At 37.2% G+C, this 20,552-nt stretch overlaps 1 protein-coding gene across 10 annotated transcripts in view; it reads left to right on the forward strand.

The window, feature by feature from the left end:
- Nucleotides 1-472: 472 nt before the first annotated feature.
- HFM1 (helicase for meiosis 1) overlaps nucleotides 473-20,552 on the forward strand; it is a 126,463-nt gene continuing 106,383 nt past the window's right edge. For 2 of the 10 annotated variants that reach the window (XR_012090027.1, XR_012090026.1), the window contains exons 1-6: nucleotides 773-1,245; nucleotides 4,200-4,297; nucleotides 9,188-9,300; nucleotides 11,203-11,512; nucleotides 18,977-19,236; nucleotides 19,585-19,632. Coding sequence is in view for 8 of the 10 variants with exons in the window: in XM_073008592.1 (XP_072864693.1) it covers nucleotides 1,159-1,245; nucleotides 4,200-4,297; nucleotides 9,188-9,300; nucleotides 11,203-11,512; nucleotides 18,977-19,236; nucleotides 19,585-19,632 (916 nt within the window). In the remaining 2 variants the exon portion in view is untranslated. The other 8 variants (XM_073008586.1, XM_073008591.1, XM_073008588.1 and 5 more) reach the window with 7 other exon arrangements.

The following is a 20,552-nucleotide window of genomic DNA, read 5'->3' on the forward strand; positions in this document are numbered from 1 at the left end:
TCTAAGAACACATTATTGCCCTGTTTTTATAAATTCATGTTGACTAAACATATTCAAAGATCATTGTGTTTTAGAACATTTATTTCTGAAATTTAACTTTATTTCTGAATCAAGTTCCTCAGTAATACGGACCTCATGAGTGCCATTATTATATTTTATAAATAATATAGGTAAAACACTGCTCAGGTACGGAGAGCCTGGAAGTCCTAGAGCTAAGGCCTGGCTAATTTTTATGAGAAAGGCAGGTTGGGGTGTGTTTGTGTAGTTGTTGTACCCTTAGGGAAAGGGTACCACTTAGAAGACCCTTAGAACCCAGGATTAGGAGCTGTATTTAACGAGAATAGACACAGTAATCTGCAAGAGATATATTCAAAACAGTTACAAACTTTGGAGAAAAAAAGGTAGGAAGGGAGCGGTTGGGGGCTTGGGCGATCCATTGCTTGGAGCTCGGCTTAGCCAGGCTGAGGGCGGGAGGGTCCTCCGAGGGGCTGATGAATCGGCGCTCGACTGGCCTAGGAGCTGCCCGCAGGGAGTCCTGTGAGGACTGGGCCCAACGCCCGCGGGAAAGGTGGGGACCGGGGCCCCACGCCCGCGGGGAAGTGGGGACCCAGCCGAGCCGTCCGGGCAGCGGTCGGTCTCTAGAGCCGTCTGCCGGGCAGGCAGCGGACGGGCGCGGCGAGTTGTTGGTCACCAGCCGACTCCAAGCCGCGGGCCGGCGCCAGGCGCCTCAGCCGTGTTTCCAGTCAGAAAGCGGTGAGGCTTGAGGCCCGCTCGCGCGCAGGACCGGCCCAGTTCCCAGCGGGCTGGAACTGACTGTGCTTCCGGCCCGTCTCTAGAGTCGGCTGATTTGGTGTCTTGTGTTCTGGTGTGTGGCGCCCCCTGAGCGAGCTTTGAGGGGACGTACCCTTCTCTCTGAGCCGCCGGTTTCACATCGGTTGGAGGAAACGGGAACTTGGGGATGGAGTGACGCGCCCCAGCGCCCCGTTCTTGCGCCACTCTCCAGGCCCTAACGCCTCTGCCTTGGATTTAGGATGTTCTCGTTAGGAAATCCACAGAAGTGTTATTTTGCTTTAGGTGCTGATTCGGTTCCCAGCCGGACCCTTCCAGCCCCGTTGGTGCCTGGGGAGAGGGGGTGACATCTGGGGCTCCGACAATTGTATGGTCCTTTCCCAGGCCGAGCCTCGAAGTAATTTGTTCCCGTTGATTTTTCCTTCTTTGTCAAATTCTCTGCAGTTATTTGTGACGGTGGGTTATTCCCGTAAATGTTGGTCCCGACTTCCATAACTCACAAAAATTTCTAGCAAATCAATAATTTGTATCTGAGTTTCTGTACTTTTAAAATAAGGGGTATATTTCTGAGTAAAAATAGTAAGAAATAAGTAATAGGCCCGCAATTTTATACAATAAGTTTATACAATATACTATACAATAATTGTATGCAATACAATAATTTTATACAATTGTATACAATAATTTTATACAATAAGTAAAATTACAGAAGACAAAATGGTGAATTGTTAATATAACTAGAGATTAATTGTATCTAGTTGTATTAATATTTAAGTAGAGATTGTCATTAATATAATTAGAGAAGGTGCAGGTCTGCACTGCTAATTATGTAGTCTCAAAAAGTATTTTAACAGTGGTTATAGCAGAGCAGACACTTAAAACTTTTTGTTTATTGTGTTTGGCAATCTAATTTTGTGCCACGTGCTGAAACTAAAACTTTAATAATGAATAATGGGAACTTAGAAAATCTGAATCTAAACCTAGAACTTTAATTAATTTAAAATAGTATCCCCTCACATCACAAACTGATACTAAACTGTAGCAGGGTCCCTTTTAGGACCTGTGTTTGTTTTTTTTAAAAAGATTTATTTACATAATGAAAGTGCTAAATTCATCATCTTTTAGAACCTTCATGATTTTATTTACATAAATCCTGAATTAGAAAAAAATTTGACATTTTCAGATTGGTCAAATTTTAAGTTTCTAAGTTAACAGAAAATTATTTAACATTATTTTTATAAACTGGTTATTGCTAATGCATTTATTCTACAATAAATTCGTATGGACCATTTACTGTGTGCCAGGCACTATTCTGTTATTGGAACACATAAGTGAGCAAAAAGTCCATGCTTGCTCTAAAGGGAGAAACATAATAAACAACTAAGCATATACTATAATGTTAGTTATCAGTTCATACTATGAAGAAAGATAATGCAGGATGAGAAGATGCAGTTTTAGATAAGGGGTGTTTTTTTCCATAGGAGTGTATAAGAACTAAAATATGTACACGATATTTTTATTCTGAACCCAAAACAAGTTATATTCTTGTATGCTAGAACTAGAAATCAAAAATTCTTTTGAAAATATATGCTGTTTGTATAGGAGGTTTTTGTTAGTTTTTTGCAACACTTTTCTTCCCAAATGTTTTAAATTTGTAGTTTTGTTGTCTATTTGTAGTTGCTTTGGGAAGAAAGTATTCAAGTGTGTAAATGTTAGCCTTAAGATTTTCGACTTAAATTCTGAGGTAGCAAAGCCATATGAAAGTGGTCTGGTGAGGTTTATTTTAGAAAAAGTTTCTTTTGTTTGAACGTAGTTTTCCTAAAGCTAGAAAGGGAACATTTTATTTGTTACTTTTTGGGCACTATAAAAACGTGATTAACATTTTCATTTGTACTTTTTCAGATAATTGTTTTCAAGTTCTGAAATTGTTTACTTAAAGCTGTTAAAGACTTCGCATATTTCTGAATGACTCCCTCTACCTCCTGCCCTATTATCCTAGGCTTCTATTTTGCGTATAGTTAAATTGTTTTAGACATTTGTAGAACCACACTAATTTGTTTCATTTTTACACTTGTTTTTGTTGGTAACTGATTAATAGATAGAGAAAAATGAAGAGGGCAATTATATTAAACAGATGGAAGGGGGAAGAACCCAATAACGAAAACAGCGAAAAACCCCACAATATTCTATATCAGTAAGAACAGCCCTAAAGTATGTATATAGGTTTAGTTCTCATACAGCAGCATTTGTCAAGAGTGTATGTGGAAACATTCTCCCTTCCCCACATCACTCCCACTTGTATCTCATCCTCACATCAAGGAGGATTCAAAATTGGAGAGACATAATCTAACTTGATAATGTGTATTTCTCCACTAGATGGCATTAATACAATTTCTTCGATTGTAGTTTCTGTCTTGAGGACAAATTTACAATGTATTAACTAAAACAGAAGAAACAGAAGTGTGATTTATGTTTTGCAATTCATCTGATTTTATGGTTTGTCATATAGAATGTTCTTTGATGTTTAAAATTTTAGAAAAAAATGGAATATGCAGGGAAAAATAATTCTAATGGTAGCTATGTATGTATCTAGAGACTAGTTTTTTTTTTTAAATCACATTTGCATCTTTGTTCAGCCCCAGATTTTTGTTATGTTCCAAGGTGGCCATTGCTGAATGTTTTTATCCTTTGTGTTTAGATAATATCTTTGAGTGCAAAAATTATCTTTTAAAAAAGAATGTAAACATATGTAGTATATGCATTATATAATATGATTGTAAATATGCATATGTATGTTAAACTTGTAATTTTTTTATTTTGAAAAAGTTCAAACATATGAAAAAATATTATAATGAACCCCATGTACCTATTACATAGCTTTAGCTGTGATCAACTCATTGTCGATATTATTTCAATAATCCTTCATCTCTCCCCTTTATTTGGAAGCAAATCCCTGCATATGTACATAGTATATTGTTAGAGGTACACACATTCACAATAAAATGTGCTGTCCTAACTCAAAAATAAAGGTGTGAACAAAATATTAAGAGCCCAAGAAGACTAATTAATTCTGCCTTGAGAAAGAAGACAAATTCAGAAAAGCCTTTGAAGAAGAAATGACATTTGACCTATACCTTGAAGGATGGGAGGAATTTGCCAGTTGGAGAATGGAAGAAAGCACGTTCCAAGCATTGGATCACTATGAAGAGAAGGGAGCAAGTTTGAATCCATGAATGAGTGGAAAACAGAGAATAATGTATTTGAATGTTGAAGTGCTTTGAAGGAAGTTGCAGATGATGAAGCTGGAAGGATAGTCTTTGTTTATATTTCACAGGAGACTGTGGAGAATTAGTGATTATACAGAAATATTTTTCTGCATCTTTATAAACTACTTTTTCCATATTTTGTAGATTGGTGACAAAGTCCAGTTTTCAACAATGCTGAAATCAAATGATTGCTTGTTTTCCTTGGATAATTTGTTTTTTGAAAAACCAGATGAAGTTGAAAAGTAAGTCTCCCTTAAAGATTGATAACACAGTGTATTACTTTAGGGTTTTTTGAATTTGGGTAAGTTTTAGTTTTCTCTCTGGTAAATATACAAATAAAAATGAGGAATCAACAGAACGATATTTCAGTTACATATTTGGTAAACATGGAATTCTCTTACCAGTAGTATAGGGGAGTAACTGAAGTTTAACATCTTAAATGTTATGATTTAAAAAGTAGAATAGATTTGGGCCTGGCATAGTGGCTCACGCCTGTAATCCCAGCACTTTGGGAAGCTGAGGCGGGTGGATCACCTGAAGTCAGGAGTTCAAGACAAGCATAGCCAACATGATGAAACCCTGTCTCCAAAAAAGTAGCCGTGCCTGGTGGCATATGCCTCTAATTCCAGCTGCTTGGGAGGCTGAGACATGAGAATCGCTTGAAGCCAGAGGCAGAGGTTGGAGTGAGCCAAGATGGCGCCACTGCACTCCAGACTGAGCAACAGAGTGAAACTCAAGAATCGATTATTGCCTATTTGGTTGCATTTATTTGCATTTCTGGTTTGTTCGAATTATTTTTGTCCAAGCTAAAAATGGGAAATAATGCTCAAAGAGTAGCTCAGGACAAGGAATGACGTCACCATTTGGAAACAATGAACAGTATGCCAAAGGCAAAGTATGATAGGCACATTAAGTGCTGGCAGGAAGTAGGGGTGGGAATAAAGATGTGAGACTAAAGAAAACAAGACTAGAGAGTAGATAGTATGTTAAATACTGGCTTTTATGGATTTTCATGTGCATTGTTCAATTTTGAATTTTCTATGTATTTTTAGTGTATTGTACTATCCTATTTTAGTGAGGTATATTTATTGCCTCATTATTTTACTTGTTCATTCAAATATTGATTGAAAGTTGAAAGGGTTATAAAAAGGATGAAACAGACTTTTACTTACAAAATACTTAAAATCTAGTTGAGATTAAACACATAAATGGAAAGGCATTAATAAGTAATATGACCATGTAAATAATCATCTATACTGGGACACTTTTGAGAGTGAAAGGCACATCCAACTGTGGGGATGTGTTAATCAGGACTGGCCAATGCAAATTTTGTAACATGGTGGTTTTTCTGAAAATATAGTCAAAAATATGTGTGAAGAAAATGAGAAGCATATGTTCATGCAACGAAATTTCAGACTTGGAAGGAAGGTTGTCATGCTCTACACAGTCAGGTCATTTTGGGTAGTAGGGTGAAACTGTAGGAGGCTTTGAAGGCTTTGATAATTCCTATAGGAAGAGAAGAACTGGGCATTTGAAGGCAGAGTGTTAGAGCAAGAGAAAAAGAATGGAGATGGGACAATTCATGGTGCTTGTAAGGGATAACGTGTAGAGAAGTTGCCTGGAATAGACGATTCATGAAGGAGAAACATTGGGACGGACATAAAGTTAGAAATTCTAAGTTGAGGTTAGATGGTGATGTGTGTTAAGTGCTGGAATAAGGATTTTGGATATAATTCAATGTGGGTTAAAGACTATGGAATTAAATCAACAAATATTTATTGAAATTATGTAAAGGACTTTGCTAAGTACTGCTGATGTAAATGGACATAAAAATAAAACTCAGGTGTTTGTAATCTAGAGGGAGTATCAAATATCTGTCAAAGCTATCCATCTACTTATCTGCCTGTTTCTCGCTATTATCTATCTGTACATTCACACACCTCAAGGCAGACTATATACATATTATAGGTTCCCTCTATAACAAGAAGGGAGGAGAAAATCTTTGGGAACCTAGGGAGATTTCTTGGAAAAGGTAGGATTTGAGCCAGCCTTTGAATATAAGCTCTAGTGCCTAGAACAATACCTGGCACATAGTACTCGGTAAATAATTACTGAATGGATTAATGAATGCATAAAATAGTGGAACTTCGGCCGGGCGCGGTGGCTCAAGCCTGTAATCCCAGCACTTTGGGAGGCCGAGACGGGTGGATCACGAGGTCAGGAGATCGAGACCATCCTGGCTAATACGGCGAAACCCCGTCTCTACTAAAAATACAAAAAACTAGCTGGGTGAGTTGGCGGGCGCCTGTAATCCCAGCTACTCGGGAGGCTGAGGCAGGAGAATGGCGTGAACCCAGGAGGCGGAGCTTGCAGTGAGCTGAGATCTGGCCACTGCACTCCAGCCTGGGCGACAGAGCGAGACTCCGTCTCAAAAAAAAAAAAAAAAAAAAAAAAAAAAAAAATAGTGGAACTTCTGTAGGTAGATGTCTGAGAGGGGCAGGGCGCAGGGGCAAGCTGAGTAAATATCTTTGAATGAGGGTGAGGAGTGACCAGGCATGGTGGCTCACACCTGTAATCTCAGCACTTTGGGAGGTTGAGGTGGGTGGATCACTTGAGTCCAGGAGTTTGAGACTAGCCTGGCCAACATGGTGAAACACCATCTCTACTAAAAATACAAAAATTAGCCAGACATGTTGGTATATGCCTGTAATCCCAGCTACTGGGGAGGCTGAGGCATGAGAATCACTTAAACCCAGGAGGTGGATGTTGCAGTGATCTGAGATCTCGCCACTGCACTCCAACCTGGGCGGCAGAGTGAGACTCTTGTCTCAGAAGGAAAAAAAAAGTTGAGGCGAGACGGAGTGCATTATCTATTTGTTATACAACAGGGAGTTCAGTTTAGTTTGGACTACAAGGTATGTGTAGGAGAGTTAAAACTGTAAGGTAGTCTAAGGCTACTAGGAAGTTTGGCAATCTTTGAAAGCCACTGAAGGATTTTGAATGGAGTAATGAAAGCAATTCCAAATGAATGTGGTAGGAACTTGTAAAATATATCAGAGAGAAATCCTGGAGGCAGTGAGGGCAGTTAAGACAAGTTAATAAGAGCCTTGATTATTTTAATGACCATGGAAACACAAAGGAAATGATGAATTTAAGAAGCATTACAAGGAATATACAATAAGACCTAATATGTATCTAGATCTACTTAGTAAAAAAGATACTGTGGTTTGGATTCTGGGTGACTGGGATGATGATGTCACCTCTGGAAAAAAGATTGGGAAATTATAAGGAAGATTTGATTTTATTAAGAGGTGGAATAGTAGAGCTATTATTCGTCTTTCTTGGATTTTCTGAAACAGTCCTTGTGTAGAAAAGAGTTAACATAGCAGCCTAAACTGCTGTTCTTGAAAAGGCCTGTTTGCAAGGTTGGCTTTGGCTAGCGTCTGAGAACTTAGATTTCAGGAAGATCCCCTCCATTAGCTGACAACAGTGGCTTGCTGTGTGTAAACTGTTTATACAAATAATATGGTTTATGTGAACACCCACGTTTTTTCTGTGATTCTGGAATTTAGGTGTGTGCCAGACAGGGAATGCTTATGCTAATGTTAGTTAGCCACCAATAAAAACCTGGGCATTGAGTCCCTGAAGAGCTTCCTTTCTTTGGCAATATTTCATGGGTATTGCTAAGTCATTACTGAGATAATAATTAAGTGCCTCCCGCAGTCTGCTGGAAGAAGACTCTTAAAAGCTCATGCCTGGTTTTTCTTGGAGTTTGTCCTGGTAGCCATGAGTAGGACTGTATGCTGAGTCTTATGAGTCATTTTAGGGAATTATTGAACTAGGGGTGATCTTGGGGTCCCTCTGACATAGGTCTAAATTTTAAAAGATCTGGCCTGTTATTAAACAGTCTGTCAGACGTTGCCAGGTAATGCGTTGTAGATTTTTTACTTGGAAAATATGGTCAGAGTAGCTATGTGCTAGGTGCTCTGAGAGACAGAAAAGTAAAAGACTGAGTCTCTCACTTTAGAGAGCTTAACATCCTAAATGACTAGATCGTAAAATCTTTGGGACTTGGTGTAGACAAAATATATGATGCTCTTCTCAACTTTATTTCCTATCACCTAACACTTATCTTTTTGTCTTAATGAAGAACAAGTCAACTTTGATGGGAAGGGAACCTTTAAAGCAGTATCAGTTAACACGATCACAGTTGAAAGATGAGGAGGGGTAGTTAATGATGCCAACAGGGTGGCAAAAATATCAATTACTATAGGTTATAAAGAGATTGTCAGTTTCAAATGATTTCTTGGATTTTTCTGTAGTTTGTAGATGGTTCTGGACTAAGAATATTTAGGTTAGGACATTAATTTGTAATAATATTATAGGAATACTCTAGAATAACGGTCCCCAACCTTTTTGGCACCAGGGACTGAATTTGCAGACAGTTTTTCCACAGATGGTTTCAGGATGAAACTGTTCCACCTCAGATCATCAGGCATTAGATTCTCATAAAGAGCATGCAACGTAGAGCCCTCTGATGTGCAGTTCACAATAGGGCTCGCACTCCTGTGAGAATCTAATGCTGTTGCTGATCTGACAGGAGTCGGAGCTCAGGCAGTAATGCTCACTTGCCTGCTGCTCATCTCCTGCTTTGCAGCCAGGTTCCTAACAGGCCAGTATCAGTCTACAGCCCAGGCACTGGGGATCCCAGCTCTGGAATATCAGTAATGGTGTCATTTACACATTGATGACCCGTGATTAGTTGTGAGATATGTCAAGTAGTTGGTTACTTGTAATAGTTAAAATGCTAAAGTTTGAGTATGATTTACTACTTTGTTTTTATATTGGAGCAGATATAAGATTCTTGTTACTGGCATTTGAATTGGAGAAAAGGATATAGAGTTATTGCCGTTATTTAGGTAGCATATCTCACACAGCGGTTTCATTAATCCTATGATACATAAGGGTAAAAGGTTGAGAACACTGCTATGTAGGGATAAATCAAAGTGCTGACAGAAAGTTAATTTATAGGATGTTTAAGAGTCTATAATTGAGTAATGTTTAATAAATACATAGCTTCTCATGTTATATGTTTATTAACATATATACTCACATTTTTATATTTTATATAGCCATCCAGATAATGAAAAGTCATTGGATTGGTTTCTCCCTCCTGCTCCATTGATTTCAGAAATTCCAGATACTCAGGAATTAGAGGAAGAATTAGAAATTCATAAACTGTTAGGTAAATTATCACATATTTGTTTTGAAGCCAAACCCATATAGTTCATGGCAATATTTATTTTAAAGCCCTGATTTGATTGTTACACATTGTGTATGTGTGTATCAGAATATTGCATATGCCCCCAAAATATGTATGGTCATATTGGGTATTGATTTCAGAAATTTCAGATATTCAGGAGTTAGAGGAAGAATTAGAAAGTCTTGGTGGCCGAGGTGGGCAGATCACGAGGTCAGGAGTTTGAGACCAGCCTAGCCAATATGGTGAAACCCCATCTCTACTAAAAGTACAAAAAAAAAAAAAAAAAAAAACCTAGCTGGGCATGGTGGTGTGTGCCTATAGTCCCAGCTACTCAGGAGGCTGAAGCAGGAGAATGGCTTGAACCCAGGAGGCGGAGGGTGCAGTGAGCTGAGTTTGTGCCACTGTAGTCTATCCTGGGCAATAGAGGGAGACTCCGTCTCAAAAAAAAAAAGAAAGTAATAAACTGTTGGGTAAATTATCACTTATTTGTTGTGAAGCCAAACCCATACAGTTCATGACAATATTTTTTTTAAAACTCTGATTTGATCATTACACATTGTGTGTGCGTGTATCAAAATATCAGATATCCCCCCAAATATGTGTCTTTATTATGCAAACAATGAAAATTTCCTTATTTTAATGAAATAAAATGAAAATTGGATCCTTCTGTTATTAAAAAGAGTGCTCACCAAGCTGGTGAGCTACAGGTCCCAGCTACTTGGGAGACTGTGAATAGCCACTGCACTCCAGCCTGGGCAACATAGTGAGACCCTATCTCTAAATAAATAAACAAAAAAACAGACCCCCCTTATCTCTAAATACATACATACCCCCCAAAACAAAATAATGCCCACCAAATCTTAAAATTTAAAACATTTTTCTTCTCTATGCATGTAATACACATACATATGCATACATAAATGCTCACAATACACTGTTACACACACATTTTGATTTTTGTTTTATGAATGTTTTTTCTGTGACTATTAAAACTCCTATCACTGCTGTTCAGTTTGCCTTGCCATTTACTAAAGGTAAGATCGCCTGGTAACCAGATACCAGAAATATTGAGTGAAAAAAGGGAGATGCAGAAGGTTAAATATAGTGTGATACCATTTTTAGAAAGCTCAAAAACAAGCACATTCAAACAATGTATGTGACATAATGTAATATTAGTAAAATTTTAATTTTTAAATTGGGTTGTATGTTCAAGCACATACATTTTATTAAGCTTCATAATTTATGTATATGTTATATATATACTTACATCAAATAATATATAGCATAGAGTACAATGTAGATACATAGATGCTAAAGCAAATTTAAGTTCTAGTAAGATGTCCATATTCCCCCTAAACTTCCCTAAAAATTCTTGTAAAGCCTCTAAAGAAACCTTTAAAATTCGGTCACTCTTATGAAAACATTCCTTTATTTTGATTTTAGAAGCAAGATAACAAACTTAAAAGCATTAGATACGTTAATAATGAATTGTGTTTGGTAACATTGTATATAATTGGTCATTGTATTTCTGTGTGTAAATCATTTATATAAATTGTAAATCTTCATAATTATATAATTGTATAATTTGTTATGGGTCAGAAAGAAATTAAACCTATTTTATAATGCAGGTGCCATATAAACTTCAAATTTAATTCAGTAATTCCATATTAATTTCTGAGTGTCTTTTAATGATGTAATATACCATAAGTGTAACAATCACCTGTATTTTAAAACTGTATATGGTATTACAGATTATCTTATTATTAGTGCTTTGCTTTTGGCTTTCTTTTTTAACTTGGAATTTTTATTAAAGTTTTTCATCATCATCTTGAAAGTTTTCTTTAATGGAGAATGCGTAATAATTAATATATTCCTTTTTTGTAGGTCAGGAAAAGAGGCGAAAAATGTTAACATCAAATTTAAAGATTACTAATGAAGACACGAATTATATTTCACCAAAACAAAAATTCCAATTTGCCTTTCCTTCTGATAAATATGAACAGGATGATCTAAATTTAGAAGGGGTAGGTAAAAATGACTTATCACATGTTGCTGGCAAGCCGACATATGGTTCTCAGAAATATAAAAATCACATTGGCACTGAGATAGCACCTGAGAAGAGCGTTCCTGATGATACAAAATTAGTTAATTTTGCAGAAGATAAAGGAGAGAGCACATCAGTGTTCCGGAAAAGGTAATTATTATAATTAAATGAAATAATATTCTGTGAATAAATTTGAATATTTGTATGTCTAAAAGTATTAAATATGGTAGAATGTGAATGAGAAAAACAGCAAAATTCTATCTCCTAAATAATTCCTTACTTTCTGCATTCCTGGTGTCATAGTCCTTGTCCTACACATGAAAATAACCATAATTGTAATATTTAACTATCTACTACAAATAGTACCACAACAGTCCAGGTGGGACACAGGAATCTTCATTTTGAACAAATTTTCTAGATGATTATTATGCACACAAAAGTTTGAGACCCATTTTCCTAATGCCTGGGGTTTTAAACAGAGGAGTGAAATTAGGTTTTCTTTTCTTTAAGGGTTCATTTTGACCCCAGTATGGAGCATAAATTATAATAGAAGGGAGTTAAAATAAATTGTGAAGGTCCACTAGAAAGATTGTCTTATTAGTCTAGATGGGAGAAAATGGTAGCCAGACCTAGGACAGTGGTATCAGGAATGGAGACAATCCAGAATGATTTAGGAGATACAGTTCCACAGGACTTAAGTGATTATTGGATATGAGATCTGACTCCTAGGTTTTCAGTTTGAGCCAGAATGATGAAGATTGGTAGTGCCTTTTTTTTATTTAAAGAACTATAAAGTTAGAACAGGTTCGGGGGAAGGTGATGAGTACAGATATGGCCATGTTGATTTTAGATATTTATAAATAGTCCAGATATTCAATTGGGTATATGGATTCAAGATACAGAAGAAGTTTAGTTGATTGTTTTTGTTTTCTCTGACGTAGGAGATGTGGTTATCTGTGGAATTTGAGGGGAAAAGTGAGAGTACTGAGCAAGAATGAGAAGAGTGGAATAAATTATGGAGAATGGGAAAGCAGTCTAATTAGAATAATGGTAGGATTGATGGACACTGTAAAGGGTCCAGCTAAGGTTGATCTCTGTAATGTTTGTAATAACAGCTTTATTAAGATATAATTCACATACGATAAATTCACCTTTTTGAAGTGTAGAATTATTTTCTTATTTTTTTCATTCTTATGTATTTACCCACATTGGTTTTTATAATACATAGTTTTGCAACCATCACTATTAACTAATTTTAAAACATTTTTGTCTCCTGCAAAATAAATTCCTTACTAATTAACAGTTACTCTTCATTCCTCCCTTCCACAGCACCTGGTGACCACTAATCTACTTTCTGTCTCTATCATCTCTATGGATTTACCTATTCTAAACATTTCATATAAGTGGAATTATACAAAATATGGCCATTTGTGCCTGGCCTCCTTCACTTAACATAACTTTTTTTTTTTGGAGGTGAATATTTTTCTTTTCTTTATTTTACTTTAAGTTCTAGGGTACATGTGCACAATGTGCAGGTTTGTTACATATGTATACACGTGCCAGGTTGGTGTGCTGCACCCATTAACTCATCATTTACATTAGGTATATCTCCTAATGCTATCCCTCCCCCAGCCCCCACCCCATGACAGATCCTGGTGTGTAATGTTCCTCACCCTGTGTCCAAGTGTTCTCATTTTTCAGTTCCTACCTATGAGTGAGAACATGCGGTGTTTGGTTTTCTGTCCTTATGATAGTTGGCTCAGAATGATGGTTTCCAGCTGCATCCATGTCCCTGCAAAGGATATGAACTCATCCTTTTTTATGGCTGCATAATATTCTATGGTGTATATGTGCCACATTTTCTTAATTCAGTCTATCATTGATGGACATTTGGGTTGGTTCCAAGTCTTTGCTATTGCAAATAGTGCCACAATAAACATACGTGTGCATGTGTCTTTATAGTAGCATGATTTATAATCCTTTGGGTATATACCCAGTAATGGGATTGCTGGATCAAATGGTATTTTTAGTTCTAGATCCTTGAGGAATCGCCACACTGTCTTCCACAGTGGTTGAACTAGTTTACACTCCCAACGACAGTGTAAAAGTGTTCCTATTTCTCCACATCCTCTCCAGCACCTGTTGTTTCCTGATTTTTTGATGATTGCCATTCTAACTGGTGTGAGATGGTATCTCATTGTGGTTTTGATTTGCATTTCTCTGATGGCGAGTGATGATGAGCATTTTTTCATGTGCCTGTTGGCTGCATAAATGTCTTCTTTTGAGAAGTGTCTGTTCATATCCTTCACCTACTTTTTAATGGGGTCATTTGATTTTTTCTTGTAAATTTGTTTAAGTTATTTGTAGCTTCTGGATATTAGCCCTTTGTCAGATGGGTAGATTGCAAAATTTTTCTCCCATTGGTTGCCTGTTCACTCTGCTGGTAGTTTCTTTTGCTGTGCAGAAGCTCTTTAGTTTAATTAGATCCCATTTGTTTATTTTGGCTTTTGTTGCCATTGCTTTTGGTGTTTTGAAGTCATGAAGTCCTTGCCCTTGCCTATGTCCTGAATGGTATTGCCTAGATTTTCTTCTAGGGTTTTTATAGTTTTAGTCTAACATTTAAGTCTTTAATCCATCCTGAATTAATTTTTGTACAAGGGCTAAGGAAGGGATCCAGTTTCAGTTTTCTACATATGGCTAGTCAGTTTTCCCAGCACCATTTGTTAAATAGGGAATCATTTCCCCATTTCTTGTTTTTGTCAGGTTTGTCAAAGATCAGATGGTTGTAGATGTGTGGTATTACTTCTGAGGGCTCTGTTTTGTTCCATTGGTCTATATGTCTGTTTTGATACCAGTACCATGCTGTTTTGGTTACTGTAGCCTTGTAGTATAGTTTGAAGTCAGGTAGTGTGATGCCTCCAGCTTTGTTCTTTTTGCTTAGGATTGTCTTGGCAGTGCAGGCTCTTTTTTGGTTCCATATGAACTTCAAAGTAGTTTTTTTCCAATTCTGTGAACAAAGTCATGGTAACTTGATGGGAATGGCATTGAATCTATAAATTACTTTGGGCAATATGGCCATTTTCACAATATTGATTCTACCTATCCATGAGCATGGAATGTTCTTCCATTTGTTTGTGTCCTCTTTTATTTCGTTGAGCAGTGGTTTGTAGTTCTCCTTGAAGAGGTTCTTCACATCCCTTTAACTTGAATTCCTAGGTATTTTATTCTATTTGAAGCAACCGTGAATGGGAGTTCACTCATGATTTGGCTCTCCGTTTGTCTGTTATTGGTGTACAGGAATGCTTGTGATTTTTGCACGTTGATTTTGTATCCTGAGACTTTGCTGAAGTTTCTTATCAGCTTAAGGATATTTTGGGCTGAAAGGATGGGGTTTTCTAAATATACAATCATGTCATCTGCAAACAGGGACAATTTGACTTCATCTTTTCCTAATTGAATACCCTTTATTTCTTTCTCTTGCCTGATTATCCTGGCCAGAACTTCCAACAGTATGTTGAATAGGAGTGGTGAGAGAGGGCGTCCCTATCTTGTGCCGGTTTTCAAAGGGAATGCTTCCATTTTTTGCCCATCAGTATGATATTGGCTGTGGGTTTGTCATAAATAGCTGTTTTTATTTTGAGATATGTCCCATCAATTCCTAGTTTATTGAGAGTTTGTAGCATGAAGGGCTGCATTTAACATTTTTAAGGTTCATGCATGTTGTGTGATGTATTAGTCTTTCTTTCCTTCCCTTCCTCCTTTCCTTCTTTCCTTCCTCCCTCCCTCCCTTCTTTCCTTCCTTCCTTCGTATTTTTTTTTTTTTTTTTTTTTGGAGTCTCGCTCTCTCACCAGTCTGGAGTGCAGTAGTGCAATCTTGGTTTGCTGCAGCCTCTGCCTCCCAGGTTCAGGCAATTCTCCTGCCTCAGCCTCCCAAGTAGCTAGAGCTACAGGTGTGCACCACCATGCCTGGCTAATTTTTGTATTTTTAGTAGAGATAGGTTTTCACCATGTTGGCCAGGATGGTCTTCATCTCCTGACCGCATGATCTGCCCTCCTCGGCCTCCCAGTGTTGGGATTACAGGTGTAAGCCAGCACGCTCAGCCAGTATTTCATTTTTTTTAATGGCCAAATAACAGTCCATTAAGTGGATATACCACATTTTGTTTATTCACTTATCAGTTGATGGACATTTGGGTTGTTTTAACTTTTTGTCTATTGTGAATAATATTGCTATGAAAATGCATGCAAGTTTTTGTGTGAATGTGTGTTTGCGGTTCTTTGGATATAAACTCAGAAGTAGAATTGCTGGGTCATATGGTAACATTATATTTAGCTTTTCTGAGGAACTGCCAAATTGTTTTCCAAAGTGGCTGCATCACTTTACAGTCCCATTCAGCAATATTTGAGGATTCCAGTTTCTCCACATTCTGGCCAGCACTTGTTATGGTCTGTCTTTTGTATTACAGCCATCCTACTGGGTGTGTGAAGAGTTATCTCATTGTGGTATTGATGTGCATTTTTGTAATGACTAATTGTCCTAGTTATTTTGGTCTGCTATAATGAAATACTATAGATTGGGTGGTGTAAATAACAAACATTTGTTTACACGATTCTGGAGGCCGGAAGTCAGAAATCAGAGTGCCAGCATGGTTGGGTTATTGATGAGGACCCTCTTCCTAGTTATTTTCTCCCATGGTTTTTCTTTGGTTTGTGTATAAACAGAGAGAGCTCATGTTTCATCCTTTTTTTATAAGGGCATTAATTCCATCATGGAGAGGTACTGTCATGACCTCATCTAAACCCAGTTACCTTCTAAAGGCCCTACCTCTAAATACCATAACATTGGGAGGCTGAGGCGGGCAGATCACAAGGTCAGGAGTTCGAGACCAGCCTGACCAACATTGTAAAACCCCGTCTCTACTAAAAATACAAAAATTAGCCAGGCATGGTGGTGGATGCCTGTAATCCCAGCTACTCAAGAAGCTGAGGCAGGAGAATTGCTTGAACCCGGGAGGCAGAGGTTGCAGTGAGCCGAGATCGTGCCACTGCACTGTAGCCTGGGTGACAGAGTGAGACTCCATCTCAAAACAACAACAACAAGAACAACAACAACAAAAAACATTGGGGATTAGAGCCTCAACAAATAAATTTGGAGGGAGGGACATTAATATCCAGTCTATAGCAATAATGTTAATAATCTTTTCATGTGCTTATCAGCCATTTGTATGTCTTCTTTGGAGTAATGTCTTATTCAGGTCCTTTGTCCATATTTTAATTGGGCTATTTGTCTTTTAATTGTTGAGTTTTAAGAGTTCTTTATTCTCAAAGTCTCTTATCATCTGTATGATTTGCAGATATTTCCCCCTATTCTGTGGGTTTTCAGTTTTTTGATGGTGTTCTTTGCAGCACAAGTTTTAAATTTTGATAGAGTCCAGTTTATCTAATTTTTCTTTTATGCTTATGCTTTTGTTTTGATGTAATACTTATTTGGTGTTACTTTGGTTGCTTATGTTTTTGGTGTCATATCTAAGAAACTATTGCCTGATTCAAGGTCATGAAGATTTACTCAAGTTTTCTTCTAAGAGTTTCAGAGTTTTTAGCTCTTACATTTATGTCTGTGATCTGTCATTTAATATTTTAAATATTTGTGTAAAGTAGGAGTCCATCCTCATTCTTTTTGCATGTAGATATTCAGTCGTTCTAGCCTCATTTGTTGAAAAGACTGTTCTTTCCCTACTGAATGTTATGGCACTGTCATTGGAAATCAGCTGACCATAAATGTAAAGACTGGGTGTTGACTGACACCAACTGATTCTCTGACACCAACTTGGCATCTAACCAAGTTGACACTTAACTCCTGGAATTAGCGTCAGACCCCACAGGTTGAAGGCTTAGTTCTATAAGACTGACCCCACTTTGAATTCCAGCTGAAAATGAGATTCCCAGGCTGCCCACATTTCTGTCTGGCCAACTACAAATTTGAGGCTTCCATGACCCCATATTGGGTTTAATAATTTGCTAGAATGACTCAGAGACCTAAGGGAAACACTTTACTTACATTTACCAGCTTATTATAAAGGGTACAACTCCAGATGAAAGAGATACATATGGCAAAATATGAGGGAGGGAGTACAGAGTTCCCATAACTTCTCTGAGCATGTCACTCTGTCAGCAGCTTGATGTGTTCACCATTCCAGAAGCTCTCAGAACCCTGTTGTTTAGGCCTTTTAATGGAGGGTCCATTTCATAGACAAGATTGATGAAATCACTGGCCGTTGCTAATTAAACTTGATCTTCAGCCCTGAATGGATAAGTCATCTCCATTACTTATTCTATAAGATGTGAGTGTTTTATCAGGAACCTTAATGGTTACTTCATCCCTTAGGAATATTGTGAACAAGTTACTTTGATAGATTGTCTTTTGATCAAATGTAATACAGTACAGTCATAAAGTGTTTCCTTGTTTTTAGAACTTTGCATAGAAGTAGTTCTTACACTGAAGTGGTTATTGGATATAGAGTTTGGGATGATTTAATCTGCTGATATACTTAGTTTACATCTTTTCCTTTTTTGGGGGGTACACAGTGCTGATTTGATTGGCTAGGAAAACTGTCTTATCTGGTAGCTTCTGTGGCGTGAAATGCAGTTGCTGACAACTTTTAATTCATAACAAGTCTGTTAATTTATTCCTATAAATTTAATATGTTAATGTATTTGAGTAGCTTGAATCACTTCAGTTAAATTTAACTACTATTAGGTGTTACAAAATTTACTATTTACTGTGACTATATCTAGTGACTTTTTCTCTCTTAAGCACTTTACTGACTTTAAATGGAATATTAGTTATCTGTTGTTGTGTAATAAAATTATCCCAAAATTTACTAGTTTAAAACAACAGTAAACATTATTATCTCTCACATTTTCTACAGGTTAGGAATTTAGGAATAACTTAGCTAGTAGTTCTGGCTTAGGCTCTCTTGTGAGAATGCGTAAAGATATTGGGGGCCTCTCATAAGAAGGCCACAATCAAAATGTTAGACATGCTGCAGTCATCTGAAAGCTTGACAGGAGCTATCAGGTCTCCAAGGTGGCTTGGTGTCCTTGACTGAAGAGTCAGTGCTGGTTGTTGACAGGAGACCTCAGTACCTGTCCACCTGGCCCCTTCATAGGGTTGCTTGAGTGCTCTCTTTGTATTGTGACTAGCTCTCCACAGAGTGAGAGATCTAAGAGACCATGGGGAAAGGGGCAATATGTTTCATTACCTAGCCTTGTAAGTCAAACATTTGCACTTCCACAGTACTCTGCTAGTTAGACAGGCTAGTCCTGATTCCGCGATTCAATTTGTAGGAGATTGCAAAGGGGTGAGGAGCAGGCAAGGATCTTTGGGGCCGTTTTTGGAGGCTGGCTACCACAGCCTCCAAAAGTTTTAGGAAAGTAGACATACTTCGGTGGTAAACTTAGCAAGTTATATTTTAGGAGAATGTTTAGCTTTTTTGTTTGAGTAAACCATAATCTATGAATGTTTTTAAAGGGGCCAATTTTATGCTAGTTTTTCATGTTCCAAGCAAGTGTTACAAGTGAGAAAATATGTAGGTCTTTTTTTTTTTTTTGCAGATTATTTAAAATATCTGACAATATACATGGGAATGCTTATTCCAATGACAGTGAATTGGACTCTCACATTGGCTCCGTGAAAATTGTACAAACAGAAATGAACAAAGGGAAATCAAGGAACTATAGCAGTAGTAAGCAGAAATTTCAATATTCTGCAAATGTGTTTACAGCAAATAATGCTTTTTCTGCTTCTGAAATCAAAGAAGGCATGTTCAAAGCACCATCTTTTCCAGTTGCTTTCCAGCCTCACGATATTCAAGGTAATTTCTTGCTTTTTCAGTTCATTTTATGAGTACAGACTAATCTGCATTTCTCAGCATAGGGGAAAATGTAAAAATATAGTAAATGTGAGTAGATTATCTCTCTGTGCAATTACTGCAGTTTTTTTTATTATGTTGCATTATTTTCTAAGCTGGGCTGTGTGTTAAAATATTTTATCCGGTATGCTAAAAATATTTTTAACCTTGTTCTCAATAAAAAGTTGTGTTAGTTTTATTGAAACAGTTTTTATGGAAAGGATAAAAATATTCATTTCAGGTCATAGCTGCTGACCATTAAAATTTTTTAAATATTTATATAAATATGTAGGTTTTTTTTTTTTTTTCCAGAGGTAACAGAAAATTGTTTAGGTTCCTTGAAGGCTGTCACAGAAATTCGTATCCTTTAAGTTATTTACAATAGCTGCTTTGTATTTATTAAATCATAATTTTAAAATATTTTGTTTAATTGTGTTTCTGTTTGTTTATTTTGATTGATGGAGAAAAAGACGGAAAAGTTAATCTTTTTGGTGATGTAAGAGGTACATGGGGCCGGGTGCGGTGGTTCACCCCTGTAATTCCAGCACTTTGGGAGGCCGACAAAGGCAGATCACGAGGTCAGGAGTTTGAGACCAGCCTGACCAACATGGTGAAACCTCATCTCTACTAAAAATATAAAAAATTAGCTGGGCATGGTGGTGTGCACCTGTAATCCCAGCTACTCAGGAGGCTGAGGCAGGAGAATCTCTTGAACCCGGGAGGTGGAGGTTGCAGTGAGCCGAGATTGTGCCACTGCATTCCAGCCTGGGAAAAGCGCGAGACTCCATCTCAAAAAAAAAAAAAAAAAAAAAGTATGTGTGCGATAGTGCTACTCAAGGTGTGATTACAGACTGGTTTCAATTTGTGAACTGTTTGTTATCAGTTTATGACAAGTTAAGTACAGAAGTCAGATTTGTATTATTGGCAGAACTTTGAGCATATTTACTTACAAATAGGTACAGATAATTTCTCATCTTTTGAGAAAGAGCAGCCAAATTGGGTTGAACTGGGCAGGGGAAATGGGCGAAAATGGGACATTGTGTGGATTAGGGACATTTCTACAGATCTAGTGTTTTTGAAAATCTAATGTGAAGTTTATACATAGAATCCAAGTTTCAAGTCTGAACATTTCCAGTGTAAATATTTTGAGTATGTGTGTTCTGGAGGTAACATTGTCTTTGCTTCTTTAATACCCTGTGTATGCCTATAATAGTGCATTTATTCTGTTTTAATTCACCAGCAGTTTATGTGACCATTTCCTCATGATCTATGAACTCTTT

The sequence above is a fragment of the Chlorocebus sabaeus genome, chromosome 20 (genome assembly GCF_047675955.1).
Source record: "Chlorocebus sabaeus isolate Y175 chromosome 20, mChlSab1.0.hap1, whole genome shotgun sequence".
Classification (NCBI taxonomy): Eukaryota; Metazoa; Chordata; class Mammalia; order Primates; family Cercopithecidae; genus Chlorocebus; species Chlorocebus sabaeus.